The sequence below is a fragment of the Taudactylus pleione genome, unplaced genomic scaffold (genome assembly GCF_031769625.1).
Source record: "Taudactylus pleione unplaced genomic scaffold, aTauple2 ptg000587l, whole genome shotgun sequence".
In the NCBI taxonomy this organism is placed as follows: Eukaryota; Metazoa; Chordata; class Amphibia; order Anura; family Myobatrachidae; genus Taudactylus; species Taudactylus pleione.
In genome coordinates, this window is record NW_028284989.1 from 2214987 (window position 1) to 2239717 (window position 24731).

Below are 24731 nucleotides of genomic sequence, written 5' to 3' on the forward strand. Positions count from 1 at the left end.
AGGATCGATTTATATTACTTTGTTCATTTATTACTTTATTGTTATATTATATATATTATTTTATAGGTTTATTCTTATTTTAGTATATATTTATTATTTTATAGTTGTATTCTTAGTTTATTCTATATATTTATTAGTTTATAGTTTTATTCTTAGTTTATTGTATATATTTATTAGTTTATAGTTTTATTCTTATTTTATTGTTCATAGTTATTATTTTATAGGATTATTCTTATTTTATTTTATATATATATAGATTATTGTATAGTTATATTCTTATTATATTTACCTCATTATTTTCTATTTACTGTATATTTTTAGTTAGATTTTCTATTTACAGTATATATTAGATTTTTATTTATTTTTATATTGATTGTAATATAATGGGGATCCAGGGCTTGGTTCTCCTTCCTTGCTTATGGGTTTTCTGGACCTGTGTCGGTGTCATCACCACCTTGACATTGACGATTATTGAAGGGCATGTCAACACCTCTGTACCATACATCAGGTAAGCCATATAATAATAATAATGATAATATAGTGGCTGATTCAGAGATGTAAGCTATGCCGATATTTATGCTGATATTTATTTGAGCGATTAACTGTAAACTGCGCATTTACTCGCAGTGTGATTGGCAGTCGGGGAGTATTTGGGGGAGGTAACGGGGAGTGGTGGGAAAAGGCCGGCGTACACCGACGCAGCAGCGGCAACAGCGCCAATAACATACTAATCAGAGTCAGGACGATAGTGATATATGAGGCTGTCAGAGCAGACAGGCAGGGTGGATGGCAAGGCCTGGGTAATGGGGAGATATAACAGTCACATAGTTGGCACCTGTGTTATATTAATTCTCAGTTATGTTTATTCTTTTCATAGTGATACCGGGAACTACTACCCAGAGTCTCTGGTATTTACCATCGTGTTCTCCATCTCTGCTGCCCTTGGTAAGTGTCTCATATACATTGTGTATAAAATAAATTTCTTGTTAATGTTACTGAAATGCTTCTATGATAACTAGGACCCTCATCTTACCCGCACGTTCCCCTGTCCCACCCCCATCACACCTGGTGACTTTCTACATTCACCATGTAACCGCCATCCAGCGCAAACTGCCGCTGCACCCGCCTCCTCCTCGCCTGCTCTGGGTCCTAGTGCTAAGCAGTTATGCCTACAGCACGTGGCAGGATGCCCTGCTGCCAGCTCCCAGCAGCCTCTCCTCACACCTATTTTGCATTATAACATGCCATACTGTGATCATTATAATAGGAGCTGGTAGCTGTCAGCAGGTTATGTCTGGGGGTCCTCAGTAAGCTGGAACCAAGAACTACATCAGCCAGTGTAACAGAAGTGCTTAGTGTGAGTGCCCAGGAGTAGTGTATAGTTATGTGATTACAGCTCTGTAATATCCCTGGGTACAGACGCAGCTTGTTATGGTGAGATAAATGGCATGACAGGGCATGTTACACTGATCATACCTTCTGCCTGTAATCACACTGCACTATAGTGTTAGTACTGCTCAGTGGCTGAGGTTCCTTATGTTATGATTGGCTGTGATCCTGGCAGCTTGCAGGAATGCATGGACTGGCACACGGGTGTACAGGGGAACCCAGATTAGCTGCACTGCCTGTAGGCCCCGTCCCCTACTCTAGGGGTCAGGTTTCAGACCGTGCACTCAAGTTATACATTGTTACATTACTAGCGGGTCAGTAACCTGGTGGAGCAGAATGATGGATGAATTTGGGCGCTTGATTTGTTTCTACAGAAACTACACTGAGATTACCCCTCCTGCCAGTCATAGTGGGTGGTTCTGACACACCCCTGTCCCCCTCTGTTACAAAGGGACCCTGGCATTTGCATGTTGGCCAAGTTCCTCTGTGGTTACTGTTCCTCCCTGTAGGCTTGGGCCCCTACCACTGCGTTTCCTGCTGGGGCCCTTCATGCCCCAGTCTAACACTGCTTGCAGGCACCTATTCCCACCATTTGGCTATACAATAATACTTATTGCCGCTATTCTCAGTGATTTGGGAACTATTTTTGGAGCTATTAATAATGAATTTAATGCAGGGACCAGTGCTCTGATAATAAGTGATACATATAATATTTCCCCGCTAATGGGAGCAGTGAAGGTTACAGTGCTGGCTCCTGTCCCGGCAGTGTTACCAGCCATAGGTCACGTATGCTCACTGTGACTGCTGCAGGAAGTGGGAGGAGCTACCTGGATCCATCTTCACAGTCTAGAAGCTCCTCCCACAGGAAGATGGAGCTACTGTAGCTAACTGAGGCCACGGTCCCAGCACTTATAGCTTTCACACCCTGATACACTAGCACAATGGCATTATGGGGATGGCAGAGGGCTGCGATTCTGCAATATCTCCTGCATTAGTGATAATCATCTGGACGCTTACAAAATACACACACTTTCCCCGCTCAGTGTAAATGTTAGCTAAATGTATAGATATACTCTTTTACACAATGTCACCTAGTTTCTAATTATGAAGATGCGACCACTTTGCTTTGAGCTGACAGATACTCCCATAGACTAGAGTGCTCACGGCCACTTACAGTATGTGAGATAATGGATGGAGTAACGGAGTGTGTGTGCACATGAATATACTCTGCAGTCCCCCAGACCTGCCCCAGCATCGGCTCCTGTATGCGCCCATGTGCACCACCACTCCCTTGCAGTATAGAGATTATTCATCGAAAATAAAACCGGGTGTGTGCATTCTACTGTATGCAATTCCCCAAAAGGGCACAGGGCAGGGACGGAATAATAACTACATTTGCTGACAGTCTATAGAGAGAGACCCTATAAATCTATGACTTTCACTAAGCGTTGTTTATACAGATTATATTATGTGTATAGCTCATATGGGATGCAGTCAATATCCCGGCAAAGGGGATACCGGGCGCTTAGAATACTGGCACCGGAATACCAACACCTGTCAGAATCCTGGCACTGACATTCCGAGCGCCAGCATCCCGAAGGTAAGTAGCGAGGTTAGAGGGAGGGTTAGGCACTAGGGGGTGAGGGTTAGGTTTGGGGTGCAGGGGGAGGTTAGGTTTAGGCAGCAGGGAGGGAGGGTTAGGGGTAGGAGAAGGGTTAGGATGCCTACTGACATTTTTCAGTACCCTAACCCTGTCGGGATGCCAGCGTCAGGATTTTGACTGTTGGGATCCCAAGCGTCAGCATTCTGTACCCAACCTGTTCATATATATGATAATATGAGAAGCAAATGGTATTTTCATTCAGGAACAAATGTAAAACTGATGGGATAATATAATTTATTGTTGCTGTTTCAGAAGCATGCACAATGTACATCATGTACAAAAGAATGACCATCGGAAGCAGTGACGGGGAACATAGCCGCCATATTGGCCAGATGATCCTGCTGCTGGTAGGACTGATGTCACCTGCAGGGATTCTACTTCTGGCTATTTTCCAGGTTTGTAAACTCACCAAAGACTTCTTACAATAAGAAACCCCCTGGCTGATAATTTCATTACCTAGCCCAGTGGTTCCCAAACTTTTTTGAACCACGGCACCCTAGAGTATCAGAATTGTTTTCATGGCACCCGTAAGCCAAACGTTTGTTATTGAGAAATGTAGTGAAGTAGTAAAGTGAAGTACATTGTGCTGATCTGTCATCCTTAGGGTCAGTTATGTGGTGGTGGACAGGTTTTACACTTCTGTTTGTCCTCATATTTACATTACATTGACCATAAATTATTTGATTTGGAGCTGGACCACCAACTTGAGGCACCCCTGCAAGTGTCCCAAGGCACCTCAGGGTGCCACGGCGCACAGTTTGGGAACCACTGACCTAGCCTAATGGTTAGGAAGCCTTAAAATAGGATCCTCCCCTCTACGCCCTGATGGGACAAAGGTAATTTCACTGGGGAATAATCAGCTAATGTAGCTGCAGGTTTGAGTCTATATGGGAGAAATAGAAGCAATTATGGGCCTATGATTCAGCAAGGAACGCAAGTACCCAGCCAATGAGGAAATATGCTATTCAATGCACACACACTGCAACCGCAGCACAAAATGCAGACGCCTTCAATATATAATGCCACCCACCTACCTTCACTCACAGCCTGAGTAGCCTGCAAGATAGCGGAAACATCGGTAACATTGAGAACAACCATCGGAACCTTTAGTGGTTGCCCTGACCTCACTCAGGATTTGACCAACTTCCTGCACGCAGTAAGAGCTCAGGCTGCGCAGGACCTCGCAATGGCTAATTTATGCACGCCCCTGCAAAGGCATTCAAATGCACTGGCACGCCTGCGTTTGGGCGACCCACCCCCCGTTACCACCCACAAACGGCACTTCCTGTCAATCAATATCAGAAGGGTCTGCGTACACACTGCGTGTAGCCTGCGTACCCTTAACCGATCGCACTGGCTAGTTTGCGCATGAGCGACGCATGCGCAGTGCAAACAAATCGGCCATGTGTGTGTGTGTGTTAGAATGAAGATCATGATACAATATGTTATGATGCGGACTGATGACATGCACAAAGCTTTATTGGATCATTCTATACCATGACTACAGAACGTTGAAATATAAGCTCACATATATTGTATCTGTTTTTGTTTTAGATGAAACTCCATCCAGGATGGCACTCGGGAGGATCACTGCTGGCTATTGGAATGGGGTCGGCCTACAGCATCTTCCAGGCTATCTGTCTGCACAAGTTTTCTAAGTGCAACAAATATATCAGCTGCCTTAGAACAGTACTTTGTCTGCTAATAACAGTAACTATGCTTACACGTATCCTTTTCATGTGACAAATTTGGGTTCAACTGTCTGGAGGCGGAGCTGTGGGCGGGGCTTTGGTGGGGCGGAGCCAAATTTTATCTATATTTATATTTTTAGATTTGTCAAAGTTTGGGCTGTGGGGGTGGGTGTTATTATAACATCTCAATCTATCATATAATAAGTCTATACAAACACAGAAGTATAGGAGAGAAAACACCCACCCACGGCAAAGCACAATCCATACTAAATATAGGAGAATCCACATCGATTCTACATATGGAATGGTTATGTTATACCGGCACTGGTTCAAATCCCGACGCCAGAAGCCCGAACGCTGAAGATCCCAACAGGGGTGGTAAGTATACTATCCCTACACCTCTCCTCCCCTAACCCTCCATCTTTTGATGCCGTACCCTAAACACCCCCCCCCAGTGCCTAACCCTAACCCCTACCCGGTGGTGCCTAAACCTAACCCCCCCTACCTCACCCTAACCCTCCTGGGGGGGCTGCCTAAACCTACTCCCCCCCCCCCCCCCCGGGGATGCGTAACGCTAACCCCCTCTCCTCATAGCCCAAACCTAGCCCTCCGTGGATGTGCCTAACCCTAATCTCCCCCCGAGGGTCCCTAAACCTAACCCCCACATCCCCAGGGAAACTGCGCTACTTACCGTAGCCCGGACATTCGTGATTCTGGCGTTCGGGATGCCGGCACAGGTATCCTGATCTCCTTTGGGATATCGGTGTTGGCATTTTGCCAGGCAACGGGATTCCGGCATCGGTGTTTCGGCAGCTTGCATCCCATATGCCGGCAATTTAACTACATCCCCTACATATATAAGACAACCTGGATCCATACTAAAGATATTGAAGAAGGCGGATTCATAATAAATACATTGAAAAGCTGGATCAGTGTAACATAGTGATATGTCCTCATGCACCTAGCCTCAATACACCACGCAGCATGACTTGCCTGGTGTGATGAGGCCCCAGGTCCTGTGCTATACTGCTAGCGTCAGGCGCTTATTTTGATGAAATGCATCTGTCTCAATACGGTGTGATTAGGACGCACCAACAGACTGTGCTGATTACTGTGACGTGACACCTGTATATATGTGTGCTCCTGAGTCTGTATATAGGAGACTGTGCTGATTAATGTGACATATGACACCTGTATATCTGTATGCACCTGAGTCTGTATATAGGAGACTGTGCTGATTAATGTGACACCTGTATATCTGTGTACACCTGAGACTGTATATAGGAGATTGCGCTGAGTAATGTGATATGTGACACTTGTATATCTGTGTGCACCTGAGACTGTGCTGAGTAATGTGATATGTGACACCTGTATATCTGTGTGCACCTGAGTCTGTATATAGGAGACTGTGCTGAGTAATGTAATATGTGACACCTGTATATCTGTGTGCTCCTGATTCTGTATATAGGAGACTGTGCTGAGTAATGTGATATGTGACACCTGTATATCTGTGTGCACCTGAGTCTGTATATAGGAGACGGTGCTGAGTAATGTGATATATGACACCTGTATACCTGTATGCACATGAGTCTGTATATAGGAGACTGTGCTGAGTAATGTGATATGTGACACCTGTATATCTGTGTGCTCCTGAGTCTGTATATGGGAGACTGTGCTGAGTAATGTAATATGTGACACCTGTATATCTGTGTGCTCCAGAGTCTGTATATAGGAGACTGTGCTGAGTAATGTGATATGTGACACCTGTATATCTGTGTGCACCTGATTCTGTATATAGGAGACGGTGCTGAGTAATGTGATATGTGACACCTGTATATCTGTGTGCACCTGAGTCTGTATATAGGAGACGGTGCTGAGTAATGTGATATATGACACCTGTATACCTGTATGCACATGAGTCTGTATATAGGAGACTGTGCTGAGTAATGTAATATGTGACACCTGTATATCTGTGTGCTCCTGAGTCTGTATATGGGAGACTGTGCTGAGTAATGTGATATGTGACACCTGTATACCTGTGTGCACCTGAGTCTGTATATGGGAGACTGTGCTGAGTAATGTGATACCTGTATATCTGTGTGCTCCTGAGTGTGTATATAGGAGACTGTGGTGAGTAATGTGATATGTGACACCTGTATATCTGTGTGCACCTGAGTCTGTATACAGGAGACTGTGCTGAGTAATGTAATATGTGACACCTGTATATCTGTGTGCTGCTGAGTCTGTATATAGGAGACTGTGCTGATTACTGTGATATGTGACACTTGTATATCTGTGTGCACCTGAGTCTGTATATAGGAGACTGTGCTGAGTAATGTAATATGTGACACCTGTATATCTGTGTGCTCCTGATTCTGTATATAGGAGACTGTGCTGAGTAATGTGATATGTGACACCTGTATATCTGTGTGCACCTGAGTCTGTATATAGGAGACGGTGCTGAGTAATGTGATATATGACACCTGTATACCTGTATGCACATGAGTCTGTATATAGGAGACTGTGCTGAGTAATGTGATATGTGACACCTGTATATCTGTGTGCTCCTGAGTCTGTATATGGGAGACTGTGCTGAGTAATGTAATATGTGACACCTGTATATCTGTGTGCTCCAGAGTCTGTATATAGGAGACTGTGCTGAGTAATGTGATATGTGACACCTGTATATCTGTGTGCACCTGATTCTGTATATAGGAGACGGTGCTGAGTAATGTGATATGTGACACCTGTATATCTGTGTGCACCTGAGTCTGTATATAGGAGACGGTGCTGAGTAATGTGATATATGACACCTGTATACCTGTATGCACATGAGTCTGTATATAGGAGACTGTGCTGAGTAATGTAATATGTGACACCTGTATATCTGTGTGCTCCTGAGTCTGTATATGGGAGACTGTGCTGAGTAATGTGATATGTGACACCTGTATACCTGTGTGCACCTGAGTCTGTATATGGGAGACTGTGCTGAGTAATGTGATACCTGTATATCTGTGTGCTCCTGAGTGTGTATATAGGAGACTGTGGTGAGTAATGTGATATGTGACACCTGTATATCTGTGTGCACCTGAGTCTGTATACAGGAGACTGTGCTGAGTAATGTAATATGTGACACCTGTATATCTGTGTGCTGCTGAGTCTGTATATAGGAGACTGTGCTGATTACTGTGATATGTGACACTTGTATATCTGTGTGCACCTGAGTCTGTATATAGGAGACTGTGCTGAGTAATGTAATATGTGACACCTGTATATCTGTGTGCTCCTGATTCTGTATATAGGAGACTGTGCTGAGTAATGTGATATGTGACACCTGTATATCTGTGTGCACCTGAGTCTGTATATAGGAGACTGTGCTGAGTAATGTGATATATGACACCTGTATACCTGTATGCACATGAGTCTGTATATAGGAGACTGTGCTGAGTAATGTGATATGTGACACCTGTATATCTGTGTGCTCCTGAGGCTGTATATAGGAGACTGTGCTGAGTAATGTGATATGTGACACCTGTATATCTGTGTGCTCCTGATTCTGTATATAGGAGACTGTGCTGATTACTGTGATATGTGACACTTGTATATCTGTGTGCACCTGAGTCTGTATATAGGAGACTGTGCTGAGTAATGTGATATGTGACACTTGTATATCTGTGTGCACCTGAGTCTGTATATAGGAGATTGCGCTGAGTAATGTGCTATGTGACACTTGTATATCTGTGTGCACCTGAGTCTGTATATAGGAGATTGCGCTGAGTAATGTGATATGTGACACCTGTATATCTGTGTGCACCTGAGTCTGTTTATAGGAGACTGTGCTGAGTAATGTGATATGTGACACTTGTATATCTGTGTGCACCTGAGTCTGTATATAGGAGACTGTGCTGAGTGATGTGATATGTGACACCTGTATATCTGTGTGCACCTGAGTCTGTATATGGGAGACTGTGCTGAGTAATGTGATATGTGACACCTGTATATCTGTGTGCTCCTGAGTCTGTATATAGGAGACTGTGCTGAGTAATGTGATATGTGACACCTGTATATCTGTGTGCTCCTGAGTCTGTATATAGGAGACTGTGCTGAGTAACGTGATATGTGACACCTGTATATCTGTGTGCTCCTGAGTCTGTATATAGGAGACTGTGCTGAGTAATGTGATACCTGTATATCTGTGTGTACTTGAGTCTGTATATGGGAGACTGTGCTGAGTAATGTGATATGTGACACCTGTATATCTGTGTGCTCCTGAGTCTGTATATAGGAGACTGTGCTGAGTAATGTGATATGTGACACCTGTATATCTGTGTGCTCCTGAGTCTGTATATAGGAGACTGTGCTGAGTAACGTGATATGTGACACCTGTATATCTGTGTGCTCCTGAGTCTGTATATAGGAGACTGTGCTGAGTAACGTGATATGTGACACCTGTATATCTGTGTGCTCCTGAGTCTGTATATAGGAGACTGTGCTGAGTAATGTGATATGTGACACCTGTATATCTGTGTGCTCCTGAGTGTGTATATAGGAGACTGCGCTGAGTAATGTGATATGTGACACTTGTATATCTGTGTGCTCCTGAGTGTGTATATAGGAGACTGTGCTGAGTAATGTGATATGTGACACTTGTATATCTGTGTGCTCCTGAGTGTGTATATAGGAGACTGTGCTGAGTAATGTGATATGTGACAACTGTATATCTGTGTGCTCCTGAGTCTGTATATAAGAGACTGTGCTGAGTAATGTGATATGTGACACCTGTATATCTGTGTGCACCTGAGTCTGTATGTAGGAGACTGTGCTGAGTAATGTGATATGTGACACCTGTATATCTGTGTGCACCTGAGTCTGTATGTAGGAGACTGTGCTGAGTAATGTGATATGTGACACCTGTATATCTGTGTGCTCCTGATTCTGTATATAGGAGACTGTGCTGATTACTGTGATATGTGACACTTGTATATCTGTGTGTACCTGAGTCTGTATATAGGAGACTGTGCTGAGTAATGTAATATGTGACACCTGTATATCTGTGTGCTCCTGATTCTGTATATAGGAGACTGTGCTGAGTAATGTGATATGTGACACCTGTATATCTGTGTGCACCTGAGTCTGTATATAGGAGACGGTGCTGAGTAATGTGATATATGACACCTGTATACCTGTATGCACATGAGTCTGTATATAGGAGACTGTGCTGAGTAATGTGATATGTGACACCTGTATACCTGTATGCACATGAGTCTGTATATAGGAGACTGTGCTGAGTAATGTGATATGTGACACCTGTATATCTGTGTGCTCCTGAGTCTGTATATAGGAGACTGTGCTGAGTAATGTAATATGTGACACCTGTATATCTGTGTGCTCCTGAGGCTGTATATAGGAGACTGTGCTGAGTAATGTGATATGTGACACCTGTATATCTGTGTGCTCCTGATTCTGTATATAGGAGACTGTGCTGATTACTGTGATATGTGACACTTGTATATCTGTGTGCACCTGAGTCTGTATATAGGAGACTGTGCTGAGTAATGTGATATGTGACACTTGTATATCTGTGTGCACCTGAGTCTGTATATAGGAGATTGCGCAGAGTAATGTGCTATGTGACACTTGTATATCTGTGTGCACCTGAGTCTGTATATAGGAGATTGCGCTGAGTAATGTGATATGTGACACCTGTATATCTGTGTGCACCTGAGTCTGTATATAGGAGACTGTGCTGAGTAATGTGATATGTGACACCTGTATATCTGTGTGCACCTGAGTCTGTATATTGGAGACTGATGAGTAATGTGATATGTTACACCTGTATATCTGTGTGCACCTGAGTCTGTATATAGGAGACTGTGCTGAGTAATGTGATATGTGACACCTGTATATCTGTGTGCACCTGAGTCTGTATATGGGAGACTGTGCTGAGTAATGTGATATGTGACACCTGTATATCTGTGTGCACCTGAGTCTGTATATGGGAGACTGTGCTGAGTAATGTGATATGTGACACCTGTATATCTGTGTGCACCTGAGTCTGTATATAGGACACTGCGCTGAGTAATGTGATATGTGACACCTGTATATCTGTGTGCTCCTGAGTCTGTATATGGGAGACTGTGCTGAGTGATGTGATATGTGACACCTGTATATCTGTATGCACCTGAGTCTGTATATGGGAGACTGTGCTGAGTGATGTGATATGTGACACCTGTATATCTGTGTGCACCTGAGTGTATATAGGACACTGCGCTGAGTAATGTGATATGTGACACCTGTATATCTGTGTGCACCTGAGTCTGTATATAGGAGACTGCGCCGAGTAATGTGATATGTGACACCTGTATATCTGTGTGCACCTGAGTCTGTATATGGGAGACTGTGCTGAGTAATGTGATATGTGACACCTGTATATCTGTGTGCACCTGAGTCTGTATATAGGAGACTGTGCTGAGTGATGTGATATGTGACACCTGTATATCTGTGTGCACCTGAGTCTGTATATAGGAGACTGCGCTGAGTAATGTGATATGTGACGCCTGTATATCTGTGTGCACCTGAGTCTGTATATGGGAGACTGTGCTGAGTGATGTGATATGTGACACCTGTATATCTGTGTGCACCTGAGTCTGTATATGGGAGACTGTGCTGAGTAATGTGATATGTGACACCTGTATATCTGTGTGCACCTGAGTCTGTATATGGGAGACTGTGCTGAGTAATGTGATATGTGACACCTGTATATCTGTGTGCACCTGAGTCTGTATATGGGAGACTGTGCTGAGAGATGTGACATGTGACACCTGTATATCTGTGTGCTCCTGAGTCTGTATATAGGAGACTGTGCTGAGTAACGTGATATGTGACACTTGTATATCTGTGTGCTCCTGAGTCTGTATATAGGAGACTGTGCTGAGTAATGTGATATGTGACACCTGTATATCTGTGTGCTCCTGAGTCTGTATATAGCAGACTGCACTGAGTAATGTGATATGTGACACTTGTATATCTGTGTGCTCCTGAGTCTGTATATAGGAGACTGTGCTGAGTAACGTGATATGTGACACTTGTATATCTGTGTGCTCCTGAGTCTGTATATAGGAGACTGTGCTGAGTAATGTGATATGTGACACCTGTATATCTGTGTGCTCCTGAGTCTGTATATAGGAGACTGTGCTGAGTAATGTGATATGTGACACCTGTATATCTGTGTGCTCCTGAGTCTGTATATAGCAGACTGCACTGAGTAATGTGATATGTGACACTTGTATATCTGTGTGCTCCTGAGTCTGTATATAGGAGACTGTGCTGAGTAATGTGATATGTGACACTTGTATATCTGTGTGCTCCTGAGTCTGTATATAAGAGACTGTGCTGAGTAATGTGATATGTGACAACTGTATATCTGTGTGCTCCTGAGTCTGTATATAAGAGACTGTGCTGAGTAATGTGATATGTGACACCTGTATATCTGTGTGCACCTGAGTCTGTATATGATGCACAACGGAACTTGGAATGAAAAAGGCTGCGGCCTCTACATTGTAGCACTTCCTATACAGATTTAGAGGCTCAGTCACACACAGATATACGATTGTCGCATATCGAATTAATTAGTGCAGTCTGCTGGTGTGTCCTAGTTACAACGCATTGCGACTTTTAAGATGCCTTACTGGAAAAATAGAGTAAGAATAGACTCTCGGCCGTAGCAGAGTCTCACGGGACATGGCACGCCAGAAGAGGCGTTTTAGCGTAACTGCAGTAAAGATGAATGAGGACACATCTGTAAATTGAAAAACCCAGATTCGTATAAAAATACATTGGAAAAGCTGCTCCCACACTAAGCTCACACAGACAGAATAGCAGGATACATACTAAATATTGTTTGAAGCTGCCTCATGTAATTAGAGGCCAGAATGTCTGATTGTTTGGTGGTTACTGGTTAGGGACTGGCTGCCTGGTGGGAGGAGCGCCCATCTTGTCTGATTCGCTGGTCAATGAGGAGGAGGCGGAGCCAATATGATGCAATATAATTAGAATTGCAACATTTTGCTCCGCCCCCTCCCAATTGACCTGCGAATCACGGCATTTTGCCATGAGGGGGCATGGCTTATTGACATGGTGTGCCTGGTCCCGTATCCGTCTCCAACCTGCAGCTGCATGTATGGGTGACACGTATACATACACACACACATATATACACACATATATATGTGTTTACTTGCATATATACTGTATATAGATTGTGTATCTAGCACATATATATACTAGGACCCCCCCCCCCCTAAAAATTCTGCATTTGCCCCTGAAGGGGGGGGAGTTCCAGTGCTGTAGCCGCCATTTACACGCCGTTGCAAATGCAACCCACCCCTATTATGTGCGGGCGAGTTAATTGGACTGAGCCCTAAGGTTTGGTAGGACTTCAATCTTAATAGAGCATTTGAAAAGTATAATAATGTTTTCCTTAACACATCCACCCCTCAGTGATTGCCTGTAAGGTATCATTTATATATGTGTGTCCTGGAAGACAATGTGACAAGGTATGTTTCATTTGCTATTAATCTGGGAGATATTGTGGTGTACATGTATGTAATCAATGTGTATCAATTACACGTAATACATTTCTGCCTGTACAATTACACTGACCTGTGCAGACTTTCTCCTAAGTGAAGATACATTTACATCCACTCAGTATAACAGCACAAGGTGCCAGACACATAGGCCAAGTACCTGGTACCTGCTCCTCTCCTCACTCACCATGTGCCCCAGTGGTGATATCATCAGGGTGGTTCCTGTAGGAGTGAGAGCTCCTCGGTCTAATGACAGATTAACTTATTTGCTGGGAAAAAAAATGAAAACAAGAAAAAATCAGTTGTATGTTTATTTGCTCGGTGGTGCTATGACACGTCAGGGCATGGGGTTCATGTGTGAGGGGGGAAGGATCTGGAGTACATACATGTGCAGTGTTCATGCACTGTACAGCAACCTTTATGCTATTGAAGTTTTCTTAAGTGATGAATGTGTCAGTTCTCCTTGTAGGTGTTAAAGAGAAACTTGCTCTAACATATCATCCCCAGATATAATCTAATGGAGCATACACATGGTCAGATTTGTCAGATGAACGATTGAACGATTTTACCAAAGTTTTGAACGATTTTTGACTGCATTAAAATGAATGGAATCGTCCAAGTCTGACTGCAAACACATCAGATGTCAGATATCGTTATCTGACAAACGGGAACGCTCATCGTCCATCGTTCAGGCATGTCAGATATGTCAGATTTTTAAATCGTTATCGTTCAGATCTGAAGGAAAAATCTGACCGTGTGTATGCACCATAAGTGTTACAATAAACCACAGTACGAAAAAAATACATAAATGTAAGAATCACAAAAGTAAACCAAAATAAACAGATCACTACATATCATACTTGCCAACAGTTGATTTTTCCTCTCCGGGGCTGGACGGGTCGCATTATTAAGCCCCGCCCCCTCGCTGCAATTTGAGTAACTAGTATGCAGGAGACCGATATTGGTGCTTTTGGTGAAACTGGTGAATGTAGCATCTGCGGTAAATAAATCTCAGCGATCAGTAATAGAATGAATATAAGGTAATTTCACGTGTTCTATTTCTTTAAAGGTCAGCAACATCTCTGCCGTTGAAGAATGGATCATAGTGGTAACATTTATGCTCAGCATCCTGTCCTATATACCAGAGTTTCAGGTGTGAATCTTACAGATACAAATGTATATAATTACTGTGTGATCATTATGTATAAGGTTACAGTGTTAGACAGGTGTAGTAACCCCAACGGTTATAAAGACTGCAGGTGCAATCCTTCTCCTGTATGCTCCTGTAGGTATAACATTGTGTAACATACAGTCATTATACTCAGGTACTGATATTGGTCAGGGGCGCAGTGTTTGTGGTGCTAAATAAGGGTCTCCAGCCAGCAGCACAGAGTGTAAATATAAATGATGCTTTTTATTGTCATCTTAAATGAAGCAAAGTTAAGAATAAACCACTTCATCTCATTCAGGCAGGGACGCAGGGCTGCTTCTAGTGTCTGAGGCTCCCAGTGTGAATAGTCAAAATGCGCCCGCCCCCCCAACTAGAAGAAGTAATATCCGGTAGGGGGTGTGGTCTCACAGTAAGGGGGCGTGGTCTTGAAATACCACAGAATGTCAGCTGCTGAGCCCAGAGGAGCCCAAAAATATTTGTGGTTAAAGTAAAGAGCTGACAGCGTGCGCTGTCACAAGGCCACGCCGCATTTTTGTGTGCACACCTTTGGTATGACATTTGCAGGAGCATGACCTTGTGTCACACCCATGTTTTTAGTCACGCTGGGGGCGAGCCCAGCACATTGAAAATACAAGCCAGATCCACATACAATACACTGAAACAAGCCAGATCCACATTCAGTGCATCCGGAAAGTATTCACAGCGCTTCACTTTTTCACTTTTTTTGTGATGCTACAGCCTTATTCCAAAATGGAATAAATGAATTTGTTTCCTCAAAATTCTACACACAATACCCCATAATGACAACGTGTAAAAAGTTTTTTTTGAGGTTTTTGCAAATTTAATAAAACCCCCCCAAGAAATCACACGTACATTAGTATTCACAGCCTTTGCTCAGTACTTTGTTGATGCACCTTTGCAGTCTTTTTAAAAATGATGCGACAAGCTTGGCACACCTATCTTTGGGCAGTTTCGCCCATTCCTCTTTGTAGCATCTCTCAAGCTCTATCAGGTTGGATGGGAGGTTAGCAGTCGGGAAGCCGACGGACCTAATCCCGACTGCCGGCTTCCCGACTGTCTAATCCCGGCAGCCCGACGCCCGGCATACCGATCGAAGGTACGCCGGGCGCGGGCAGCCGCGGGGGGGAGGGTTAGGTTTAGGGCTCCCGGGGGGGGGACTTAGGGTTAGGCACCCCCCTGGGAGGTTAGGGTTAGGCTAGGGGAATGGAGGGTCAGGCACCCCCGGGGAAGGTTAGGGTTAGGCACTCTCCCGGGGACTTAGGTTTAGGCAGCGGGGAAGGGGAATAAGGATGTGACATAACAAAATGTGGAAAAAGTGAAGCGTTGTGAATACTTTCTGGATGCACTGTAAAATTCACTGAAACAAACAAGATCCACATAAAGTATACTGAAAGAAGCCAGATCCACATAAAATACACTGAAAAAGCCACTTAAGGATAAGATGCACTGAAACAAGACACTTCCATATAAAATATATTGAAAAAGCCAGAGCCACAACAAATTTGTTTTGAAAACCACATCCATATAAAATACATTTTAAAATCCAGAACCACATAATTCACATAATACACTCCAGCCCCCTCCCTTACCATTCCAGCCCGACAGTGCTCAGGATGCTCCTCCACTGGCTCTCAGTCAAAAGTGCCCATTATGCAGTGCCCCCTGTACAGTAGTTATCCCCATGTGCTGTATTTGTGCCCCTTATGCAGTGCCCCCTGTACAGTAGTTATCCCCATGTTCTGTATTTGTGCCCCTTATGCAGTGCCCCCTGTACAGTAGTTATCCCCATATGCTGTATTTGTGCCCTTTATGCAGTGCCCCCTGTATTTGTGCCCCTTATGCAGTGCCCCCAGGCTGGCCCCTTATGCAGTGCCGCCAGGCTTAAGTAGTGCCCCTTATGCAGTGCCTCCAGATTGGCCCCTTATGCAGTGCCCCCCATCTGAAGTAGTGCCCCTTATGCAGTGCCCCCAGGCTGGCCCCTTATGCAGTGCCCCTGGTGGTTGTAAGGGGTTCCCTGAAGTGCCCAAACACGTGTTTAGCCGAAGGGGGCTTTCTCAATGGGTGGCCTGCAGAGGATAAGGCTGGATCCGGTTTTGAGCCAGCAGCGGCCAATGAAAATGCGGCTGTGATGACTGACATATTAAGAAGCCATACAGGAAGGGTCCTAGGCCTATCCAATCGAAGGGATGTGGATTGATTGACATTTTGTGAGAGCCAATCAGTAGAATATCAGGCTGAATCATCAGAGTGAGTCTGTAGGTAATTAGCATATGTAAACAAAAAACGGACTAGGGCATATTTATCTAATGCTGGCCATACACGCTACAATTATCGGGGCGATCCACCTGATATCGGCGGATCGCCCCGATAATTGTAGCGTGTGGGGGGGCGACCGAGGGTTAAATATTGCTCGGTCGGGCATGCCGGATTGTCCAGCATGCCCGTCCGATGCGATATTTCCCGGTAAACTGTCGGCCGCATCGGGCAGTGTATGCCCAGCCGCGGCCGACAGACAGACATTCCCTGTGTTCCTTCCTACGGAAGGAACAGGGAAATGTCTCCTCCCCCGGGGGCGGAGCGCAGATGTCTGCCGAATACACTGTGAGAGAAATCTCACAGTGTATGCCGGCGACATCTGCGGCTGGCAGCCGGCCAGATAAAATGTCTGTCGGTCTGACAGACATTTTATCTGGCCGTGTATGCCCAGCATTAGTAATAACTTAAAATTAAGTTTTAATAATGATTCCCTATAATAGGGAGCAGCTTATATTGTGTAAAGGGATAGGAAGGTCCTAGACCTATCCAATCGAAAGGATGTGGATTGATTGACACATTATATTTCATTTATTGTGGTATTATACACTTGTTCCCACATGATGATGCTCCATGTATGAAATTTATCAATTTAGATAGCAATTTGGAGAACAACTGTAATTTATGTGGTCTATGTATTTTTCTGCTCGCATGTTATTTTGATAAATCATTTATTGTGGTATTATACATTTGTTCCCATATGATGATGCTTCATGTATGAAATTTATCAGTATAGACAGAAATTTTGGAACTATCACCGACTGTTACATTGAAGGGCAGATATCCTTTATATTTCCTTATATAAATCCCCTACAATATATACATATTTTCGCCTTTTTGACCACAGTATCATAATTTTTGTGTCTGACCCATATTGGGATTTAGAGATCGGATATATATAAAACTTTTTTCCTATCTCTTATCAGTCACTCATAACTGGACCCACTGTGGCCCAGATTACATCTTGTGTTTGTTTTGTTTTTTCAATGTTCACGTATAGATGTTTGCCACATTATTTCAATATTTTAATAGCATACATATTAAAAGCTAAGTTTTATATATTATAGTAGTTTGAGTGCCCCACAAAAAGAGAGTATCTTTCTCTTTCTTTTTGGATCTAACTAGATCCAGCAGGCGTGCAGGGCGTTCACGTCGCGGAATCATAGAGCAGGAATGATCATCGGTTAACCACCAAAATGGTACTGTTGATGGTTAATCCACCGATGGCCAACCCTTCTGTAGCCTGCTTGCCTCTTGCAGGTTTTCTGTATTCTCAGCTCTCTCCTCAGCTGACAGACTCAACATAGGTCACTCTACTTGTCACTCTTGTGTGGGAGGATCCTACATCCCTAGCACTCATCAGGTTGCTCATTAGTGCCATCTACAGTAGTTTGATTCAATACATATATAGATTTTTATTCATTTTTATATATATCATTTATTTTTTTATTTCTTACATAGTGGAATTGAAAGACCAACTCTGGATTTTTCAGTTCTACATGCAAATTCCCTGAGACAGGACCCGCAAATTGGGTCGCTATCACGTTAATAATTCATTATGCCGAAAGGTGACTTTGCATCAATAGAGACAGTTATATATGAGGCAGATAACAATCATCCCTTTACTTGACCCTTAGGGATCTACTGATAGTGATGTGACCCTCAGCCTTCTCTGTAACTGGTGTTATGGCACTTGTAATGTTTATAGATGTCAATCTATATAGTTCTACAATAACAGATACTGTATATGTATATAGGGACTACATATTTCACAGGGGTTTCTGCAAGCAGGGGTCCAATAATTGTTGGACTGGTGACCTCTCTAGGGTCTGGTAACGCAGTAAGTGGTGATATCACTGATCAACTTAATTTCACCATTTCTTTTGAGTTTCTGTACTTTGATAGTAATGTGATATTTTTTTCTCTCCTCCTTTAACAGCTTTTATGCATAAAACGTCCAAGCAAATGGCATCAGGACTGGATATGTCTGAGGGAAACATTGCATGCTGGGCCAGAATACCCATGATCTATCACAGGTAACAAGCGCTACAGTCATTGTGTATCTAGGCAGGTGATAACTGGATATCACATGTGCAGGACTATATATAAGTGGCATTTGGGTTGGTTTTCTATCTCCACTTATACTGTAGTAGTGATAGAAAACTGATCACTATGATATAAGAAAGTAAAAACTTGCTGTGGTAGCTGAGTGGCTCTGAGCTGCCTAGCAATAATGGCTGGCAGGGGTGCAAGCATACATGGCGACTTTACAAATCTCATCTCTTCTAGAGTCCTGCTGATGGGGCGGGGCCAGACTAAATGTGTCATTAGGCCCCGCCTATTCCTATATAATTGTGTCCTATTGGCCCCATTATGAGCGACCACAGGGTGGCGACCAATGTGTGATTGATGCTGCGTCTTTGTGAGTAAGTGGCAGATTACAGAAGCAGCCGGTGGACGTCGCTGTAAAAACCCCAGAGGTTGCGGCATCATAATATTTTTGCAGTACTGCCATGCAGGGATTTGCATCCTTAACCAAATCAGGCCCAGTATCATTACTCTACATTTCCAGAATCGACACAACCAGATCATTTATAAGCCTGGCTAGTATCAACGAGAATTGGGGGGGGCATAAGGTGAAGACAGCAGGATGGATACTAGTAGGGAGAGAAGTGCTGAGCAAACACTATGATGGGAAACAGGAGAGGAGGAGCGAGCCTAAGAAGAGCTCACTTGTCCTAGGGAAGGGGCCAGCGACCGAGGGGAGAGGGGGTTGAACCCCAGGTTGGCCCAACTGCTTTGGAGCTCCGCCCACTAGTGTGGAGGTGCAGGGCTCACATAGGGCTGCAATGAGCAGGTTATGAGGCCACAGGGTAGCTCTGATGTGGTGCCAGGAGTGACTAGGGATGGACATCAATTTCTCTATGATTGTCGAACATTGAAGTTTTTCTTACGATGGTAGTGTTTTTACCATTCGATGGCACCATTCCGATGTTTGCTGCCATCGAGTGGAAATGATTCGATGGTGTTGTGATGGGGTTTTTTCTGCAATGCTGAGAAATGCGCTGTCCCTGCTTGAAGCTCTCAGCATCGCGCATCTTGCCCCGATCCCACCACACCCCGCCCTTAGTGACTTCCCGCCTGCTGTGCTGTCCCCTGCCAGCCCTGAAATAGGGCTATGGTGCAGGCGCAAGCAGGGTCTTTTGCGCATGGGAATATCAATTGAATAGTTTTTGTCATCTAAAACTTGTAATGCGATGGCTGCTTACCATTTGATGGTGGGCTTCCGATGTCCATCCCTAGGAGTGACTCCTGATACCTCCTAACCTCTGCAGAGTCCGGCTCCCCACCTCATCCTCTCGGTCATCTGAGCTGAGGTGTTACGGTAAGTACCAAAGCTGCTCATATAACACTTATTTCTAGGGGTAAATTTACTAAGATGGGCGTTCTATTAAGAAGTGATGTTGCCCATAGCAACCAATCAGATTCCAGGTATTATCTTCTAGAAGGTGCTGGATAAATGAGAAGTAGAATCTGACTGGTTGCTATGGGCAACATCACTTCTTAATAGAACTCCCATCTTAGTAAATTTACCTCCTAGTGTCTATGTATTCTGTCACTATGGGGCAGTATCAAATCAAAAGGGAGAAGCTGCTTCTCTGCTGCTCTAATTACTACATGGGGGGGGCAGTGCACTTATAAGGTGTAAGTGTCACCTACTGTACATTATTATTATCATCGGTTATTTGTGTAGCACCACGGCGATCACAAGCAATACGTGTGAATGTGAAATATGGATGGAACGTACATAGGCAGCCATTTATGAAGGCTTAAGCAAGAGTCATGACAATAGCTGCCCAATCTTCTGGACTGTTTGGGAGACTCCTGAATTCTGTTGAGTCTTCCCGGGTTCCCCGTTCGGAGCCCCTGTCCCTGTATGTGTTTAATGATACTTGCAGGCAATCCAGAATTTGCCGAGATAAGCGCCAATAAGAAAACATTATTATCGGGTCTAGAAACCAATAATTAACAAGTGTTAGAGGAAAGCAGGCTTAAGGGGATTACAGTAGTTTTAAATTTAAATAAATTCCCTATAGAAGAAAATGATCCTTTTCGCCCGCTGTATTGGCCTTCTGACATCACGCATGTTGTGGGGCAGGCTCATAGTTGGCGTCATCGAGATACAGCCGCTCACTGTGCACATCCTCCGCCCCTGGTGAGAGAAGCATGATAGCCAGGAAGGGGCAAGCTGGAGCAGGAGGAGTCGGAGAGACGTCCTATAGTGTGTAACATACAGGAGGCTTCCAGAGTACTGTGAGAAGTGGGATCACTACATTACAGGAAATATGGGGGGAAATTATTAATATTATAGAGAAAGGTAGGAATATTATAAAGATGGCACAGATTCAATGTATAAATATACTAAAATGGACATTATATTATTATACTGATGGAGACACACATAAAAAAAATGTGTGAGCTATCAATGGTTCACCTATATCCATTCACAGACGGCACCAACGCATGCACGTAGCGTGCCCGGCACTCACCATCAAGGCCCAGCCACCAATGTCTACTATGAGTGGCTTCCTATCGATGGTGAAAACACTCACCATCGCCATCAGAGCATCGATGGTTGCTAAGCATCAATGGCCAACTCTACCTGAAGGGACCTTCATGCCCCCATCAGACACTGCTCCACGGGAGCCTCTACTCGCTTCTGCTTTCTTCTGCCTAGTAATAAGGGGTCAAACAATTTCTTTCAATCCCCAGGAACAAAACCACATACCTACTGTCCGTTCTAAATGACTGTGGTACCCAGAATTAAACATAGATTCCTGCAAACTACTGTGTAACAGAGGTACGGTAGTGTTATGATGTGGGAAGGGAAACGGAGGGAAGTGGGAAGCCCCAGAGAGCTAGATAGCAGGAAGACTAGGATATTTATCTGTCAGCAGGCGTGGTAATAAAATAATGTGCAGCCTGAGTGCTACAAGGTCCAGAACACACAAATGTTAGTACATTCTGGCGTAATAGGCAGCTGTACAGGACTATGAAACAGAATAGGAGGAAGTGTCTCAATACTGGCACAAACAGACTTGTCAGCGGCTCGGAGACACTACAGCAGTTCTGCTTTCCAGAGAAATTTGAATCAGATAATCTATTAGTATCCACTGGTGATTCTTCCTGCTTTCCCAGGCTCAGACCACATTGCTCAGAACGATCTATTACTAGAAGTGCTGGAACGTGCACTGACACCTGAGCGACGTACAGGAACCCACTTGTTTAACCCAACAGACCACAGATGTAATCACTGAAACTGGTGCAGTAACTGCACAACACATATGTTATCTTCCTGGAACTCCTGCAGTCTGTTCGCCTGAGTAACTGCAATCGTAATGGAAAACGTGCAACTCTCTTGCTGGGTCTCGGAGAGTAGACACACCCTCGGGTACCAATGTACCTTTTACTCCTATCCATACTCACAATAATCATAAAAAAAGGTTTTAATTCAACTTTGAGGGGGCGATTCAATTGTTTTAGCCACGGCTATTTCTTTTGTGCAATTCAATTGTTGCTGCATATGGGAGCAAATAGCCGCGGCTGCACACATTTTTGCTCGCAGCCTCCCGGGGTGGCGAGCAAACGTGCGATAAGTTGGCTGTTTGGTGCCCAAAGCAGGACTTTAGATGGGGTCAGCCGCTATATGTTGCAAGACCCCTTGCTTTTGGGTGCACACACGTGGCACAGGTGCCTGAACGAAGCAGCAACTGAATTGCTTTGTCGGGCGCCCATTACGTTTGGGTTCCCAAAATCAAGCTCGTAACAGTCATTTATGCCCATGTAAAATGCTGTCCTACTTCTGCACAAATGCTGGTGGTTTCGCGAATAATAGATTAGATTTGTAGGCCAAGATTGTACAGGAGTTCCTGCTAGGAATCGTGCCGGTACGTGCGCCTTGCAGGTTATTACATCCCCCCCTACAATTCATGCATGTCTGGCCATATTTTTTAATAGTAATCACCAGGGGCGTAAGTAGGTATTTGAAGGCCCCATAGCAAAAGTTTGTAAGGGCCCCTATGTACCACCCAATGGTGATAAATGTATATAACGCATGTGTAATAAACAAACTCTTGCTGATTGATGTGTGTTGTGACTTAGCAGTTGTCTTAGTAAATACCTGACAGGTGAGGTCCCTGCTTTAGTCAATCCAACTTCTTTAGATTTATAATTCACTTTTATTAGCTCACGTTATCACAGTATTTGAATACAATCAAACAGGTGTCTTTAGACTAACAAAACAAAATTATCTATTTCTTACAATACTTGTAACTTTAGTTCACACAAATGAACAATAAGACGTTCCTCATTTTTATTTTTCAGGATAGAACTGGAAGCTGCAGATTTGTCACCAGAATCCTGTAAGGACAACAGTTACTGTAGGAAATCCAGCACAACGTACAATAAAAATTAAAAAACAATTAAACACTGAATCAGTATTATTATTATTGACCCTCTCTATATGGCCATGCAATAAACTATCATATACGTCGGTTTTACAGTATTATATATCTTTTTGACCAACTCTATATAGTTTTTTAAACCGGTTTTCTGAGCTCACTAATTGACCAAAAGTTCAGCGCTATTCTCCTTTTTGTACAAGTAGTGTTGCCCGGGTCTCCTTTGTAGAAATTCTCTCTGTATCCTTAGTGTAGTTACTAGCAATCTGTCTGCCTTTCAATATAATGGGTAACAATCTCTTCCTAATGGCCCGTGCACACGTCCTGCACCCTCCCTGGTGTGCTGGATGATCGATATCAATCATCCAGCACACCACCAACTTACCAGCCACTATAGCGATCAAAGATCGCGGGTCCCTATAGTAGCCTGCTCGATATCGAGCAGGTTGGCCAGCATGCACGGGCGATGGATGATATCGAAATCGTCCATACGTGCCCGCGCATCGCTGGTCGTTGGTGGGTTTGTATGGACCATCGTTATCGGTCAAATCGTTCATTTATATTGCTCCGTGTGTACGGAGCTTATCAAAGACCTCACTGTAGCCAAACTGTATCCATTAGTATGAAAGTTTGTTGTAGCTTATTCCAGGGCTGTAACTATGGTGTTGCAGATGTGTGTTTGTCAGTGACTGCTGCTGCAGGACCAGGGCTGAACACTGAATGGCTCTCATTGTCTCAGAGAGCCAATCAGAGCTAGCATAGAGGGGAGTGAGGAAGGGTCACATCTGAAGCAGTGACAGACAGCCTCCAACGAGCCCAGTAGCATGAACCATGGAGACTATCATATGTAGAGACATAGCACACAGCAGCCAGGGGAGGCATAGCTTTTAAGAATGAAAGAAAATAAGCTACCATCGGAACACCATCGAATGATTACCATTCTATGGCAGTAAACATCAGAATGCTGCCATCGAATGGTAAAACCACTAACATCAGAAGAAAAACATCGATGGCCGGAAAATCATCGGTGTCCATCCCTACCGCTGAGTAATCCCGGCTCAGCGTAGCAGCAAGTTGCAACTGCTGGACAGCCAACAGCCTCTCACTGCAGTGTGGCCATCTGAGGGGGTGACACCAAAATAGCAGAGCAGCTCTGCTATTTTGGTGTCACCCCTCGCGTGACGCCAGTGGGTAGCAAAGGGACGCCAGAGAGACTTCTGTGTGTTAAACACGGAAGTCCCTCTAGCCAGGGTGCAAAGGACAGCTCTTATCGGGAGAGCTGTCCTTTGCGTTTAAATCGCATTTCTAAGTACACACTGAGATAATTAACCCCGGTATGTACGAATAAGAGGCAGGATGTATTGCATAGTATATCACACCCATAGAAATGGCAAATATACTGACATATTTTGTTTTGAGGTGTTTGTTTAAATAACC

The 24731-nt window shown here is 44.0% G+C and overlaps 1 protein-coding gene across 1 annotated transcript; it reads left to right on the forward strand.

Moving 5' to 3' along the window:
* The first annotated feature begins 383 nt into the window (after nt 1–383).
* Nucleotides 384–18859, forward strand: LOC148481246 (DNA damage-regulated autophagy modulator protein 1-like). The gene is made up of 6 exons (XM_088453707.1): nt 384–508; nt 878–945; nt 3305–3447; nt 4607–4762; nt 14398–14481; nt 18773–18859. The coding sequence occupies exons 1-6, from the start codon at nt 384–386 to the stop codon at nt 18857–18859; spliced, it is 663 nt and encodes a 220-aa protein (XP_088309833.1).
* Nucleotides 18860–24731: the final 5872 nt, after the last annotated feature.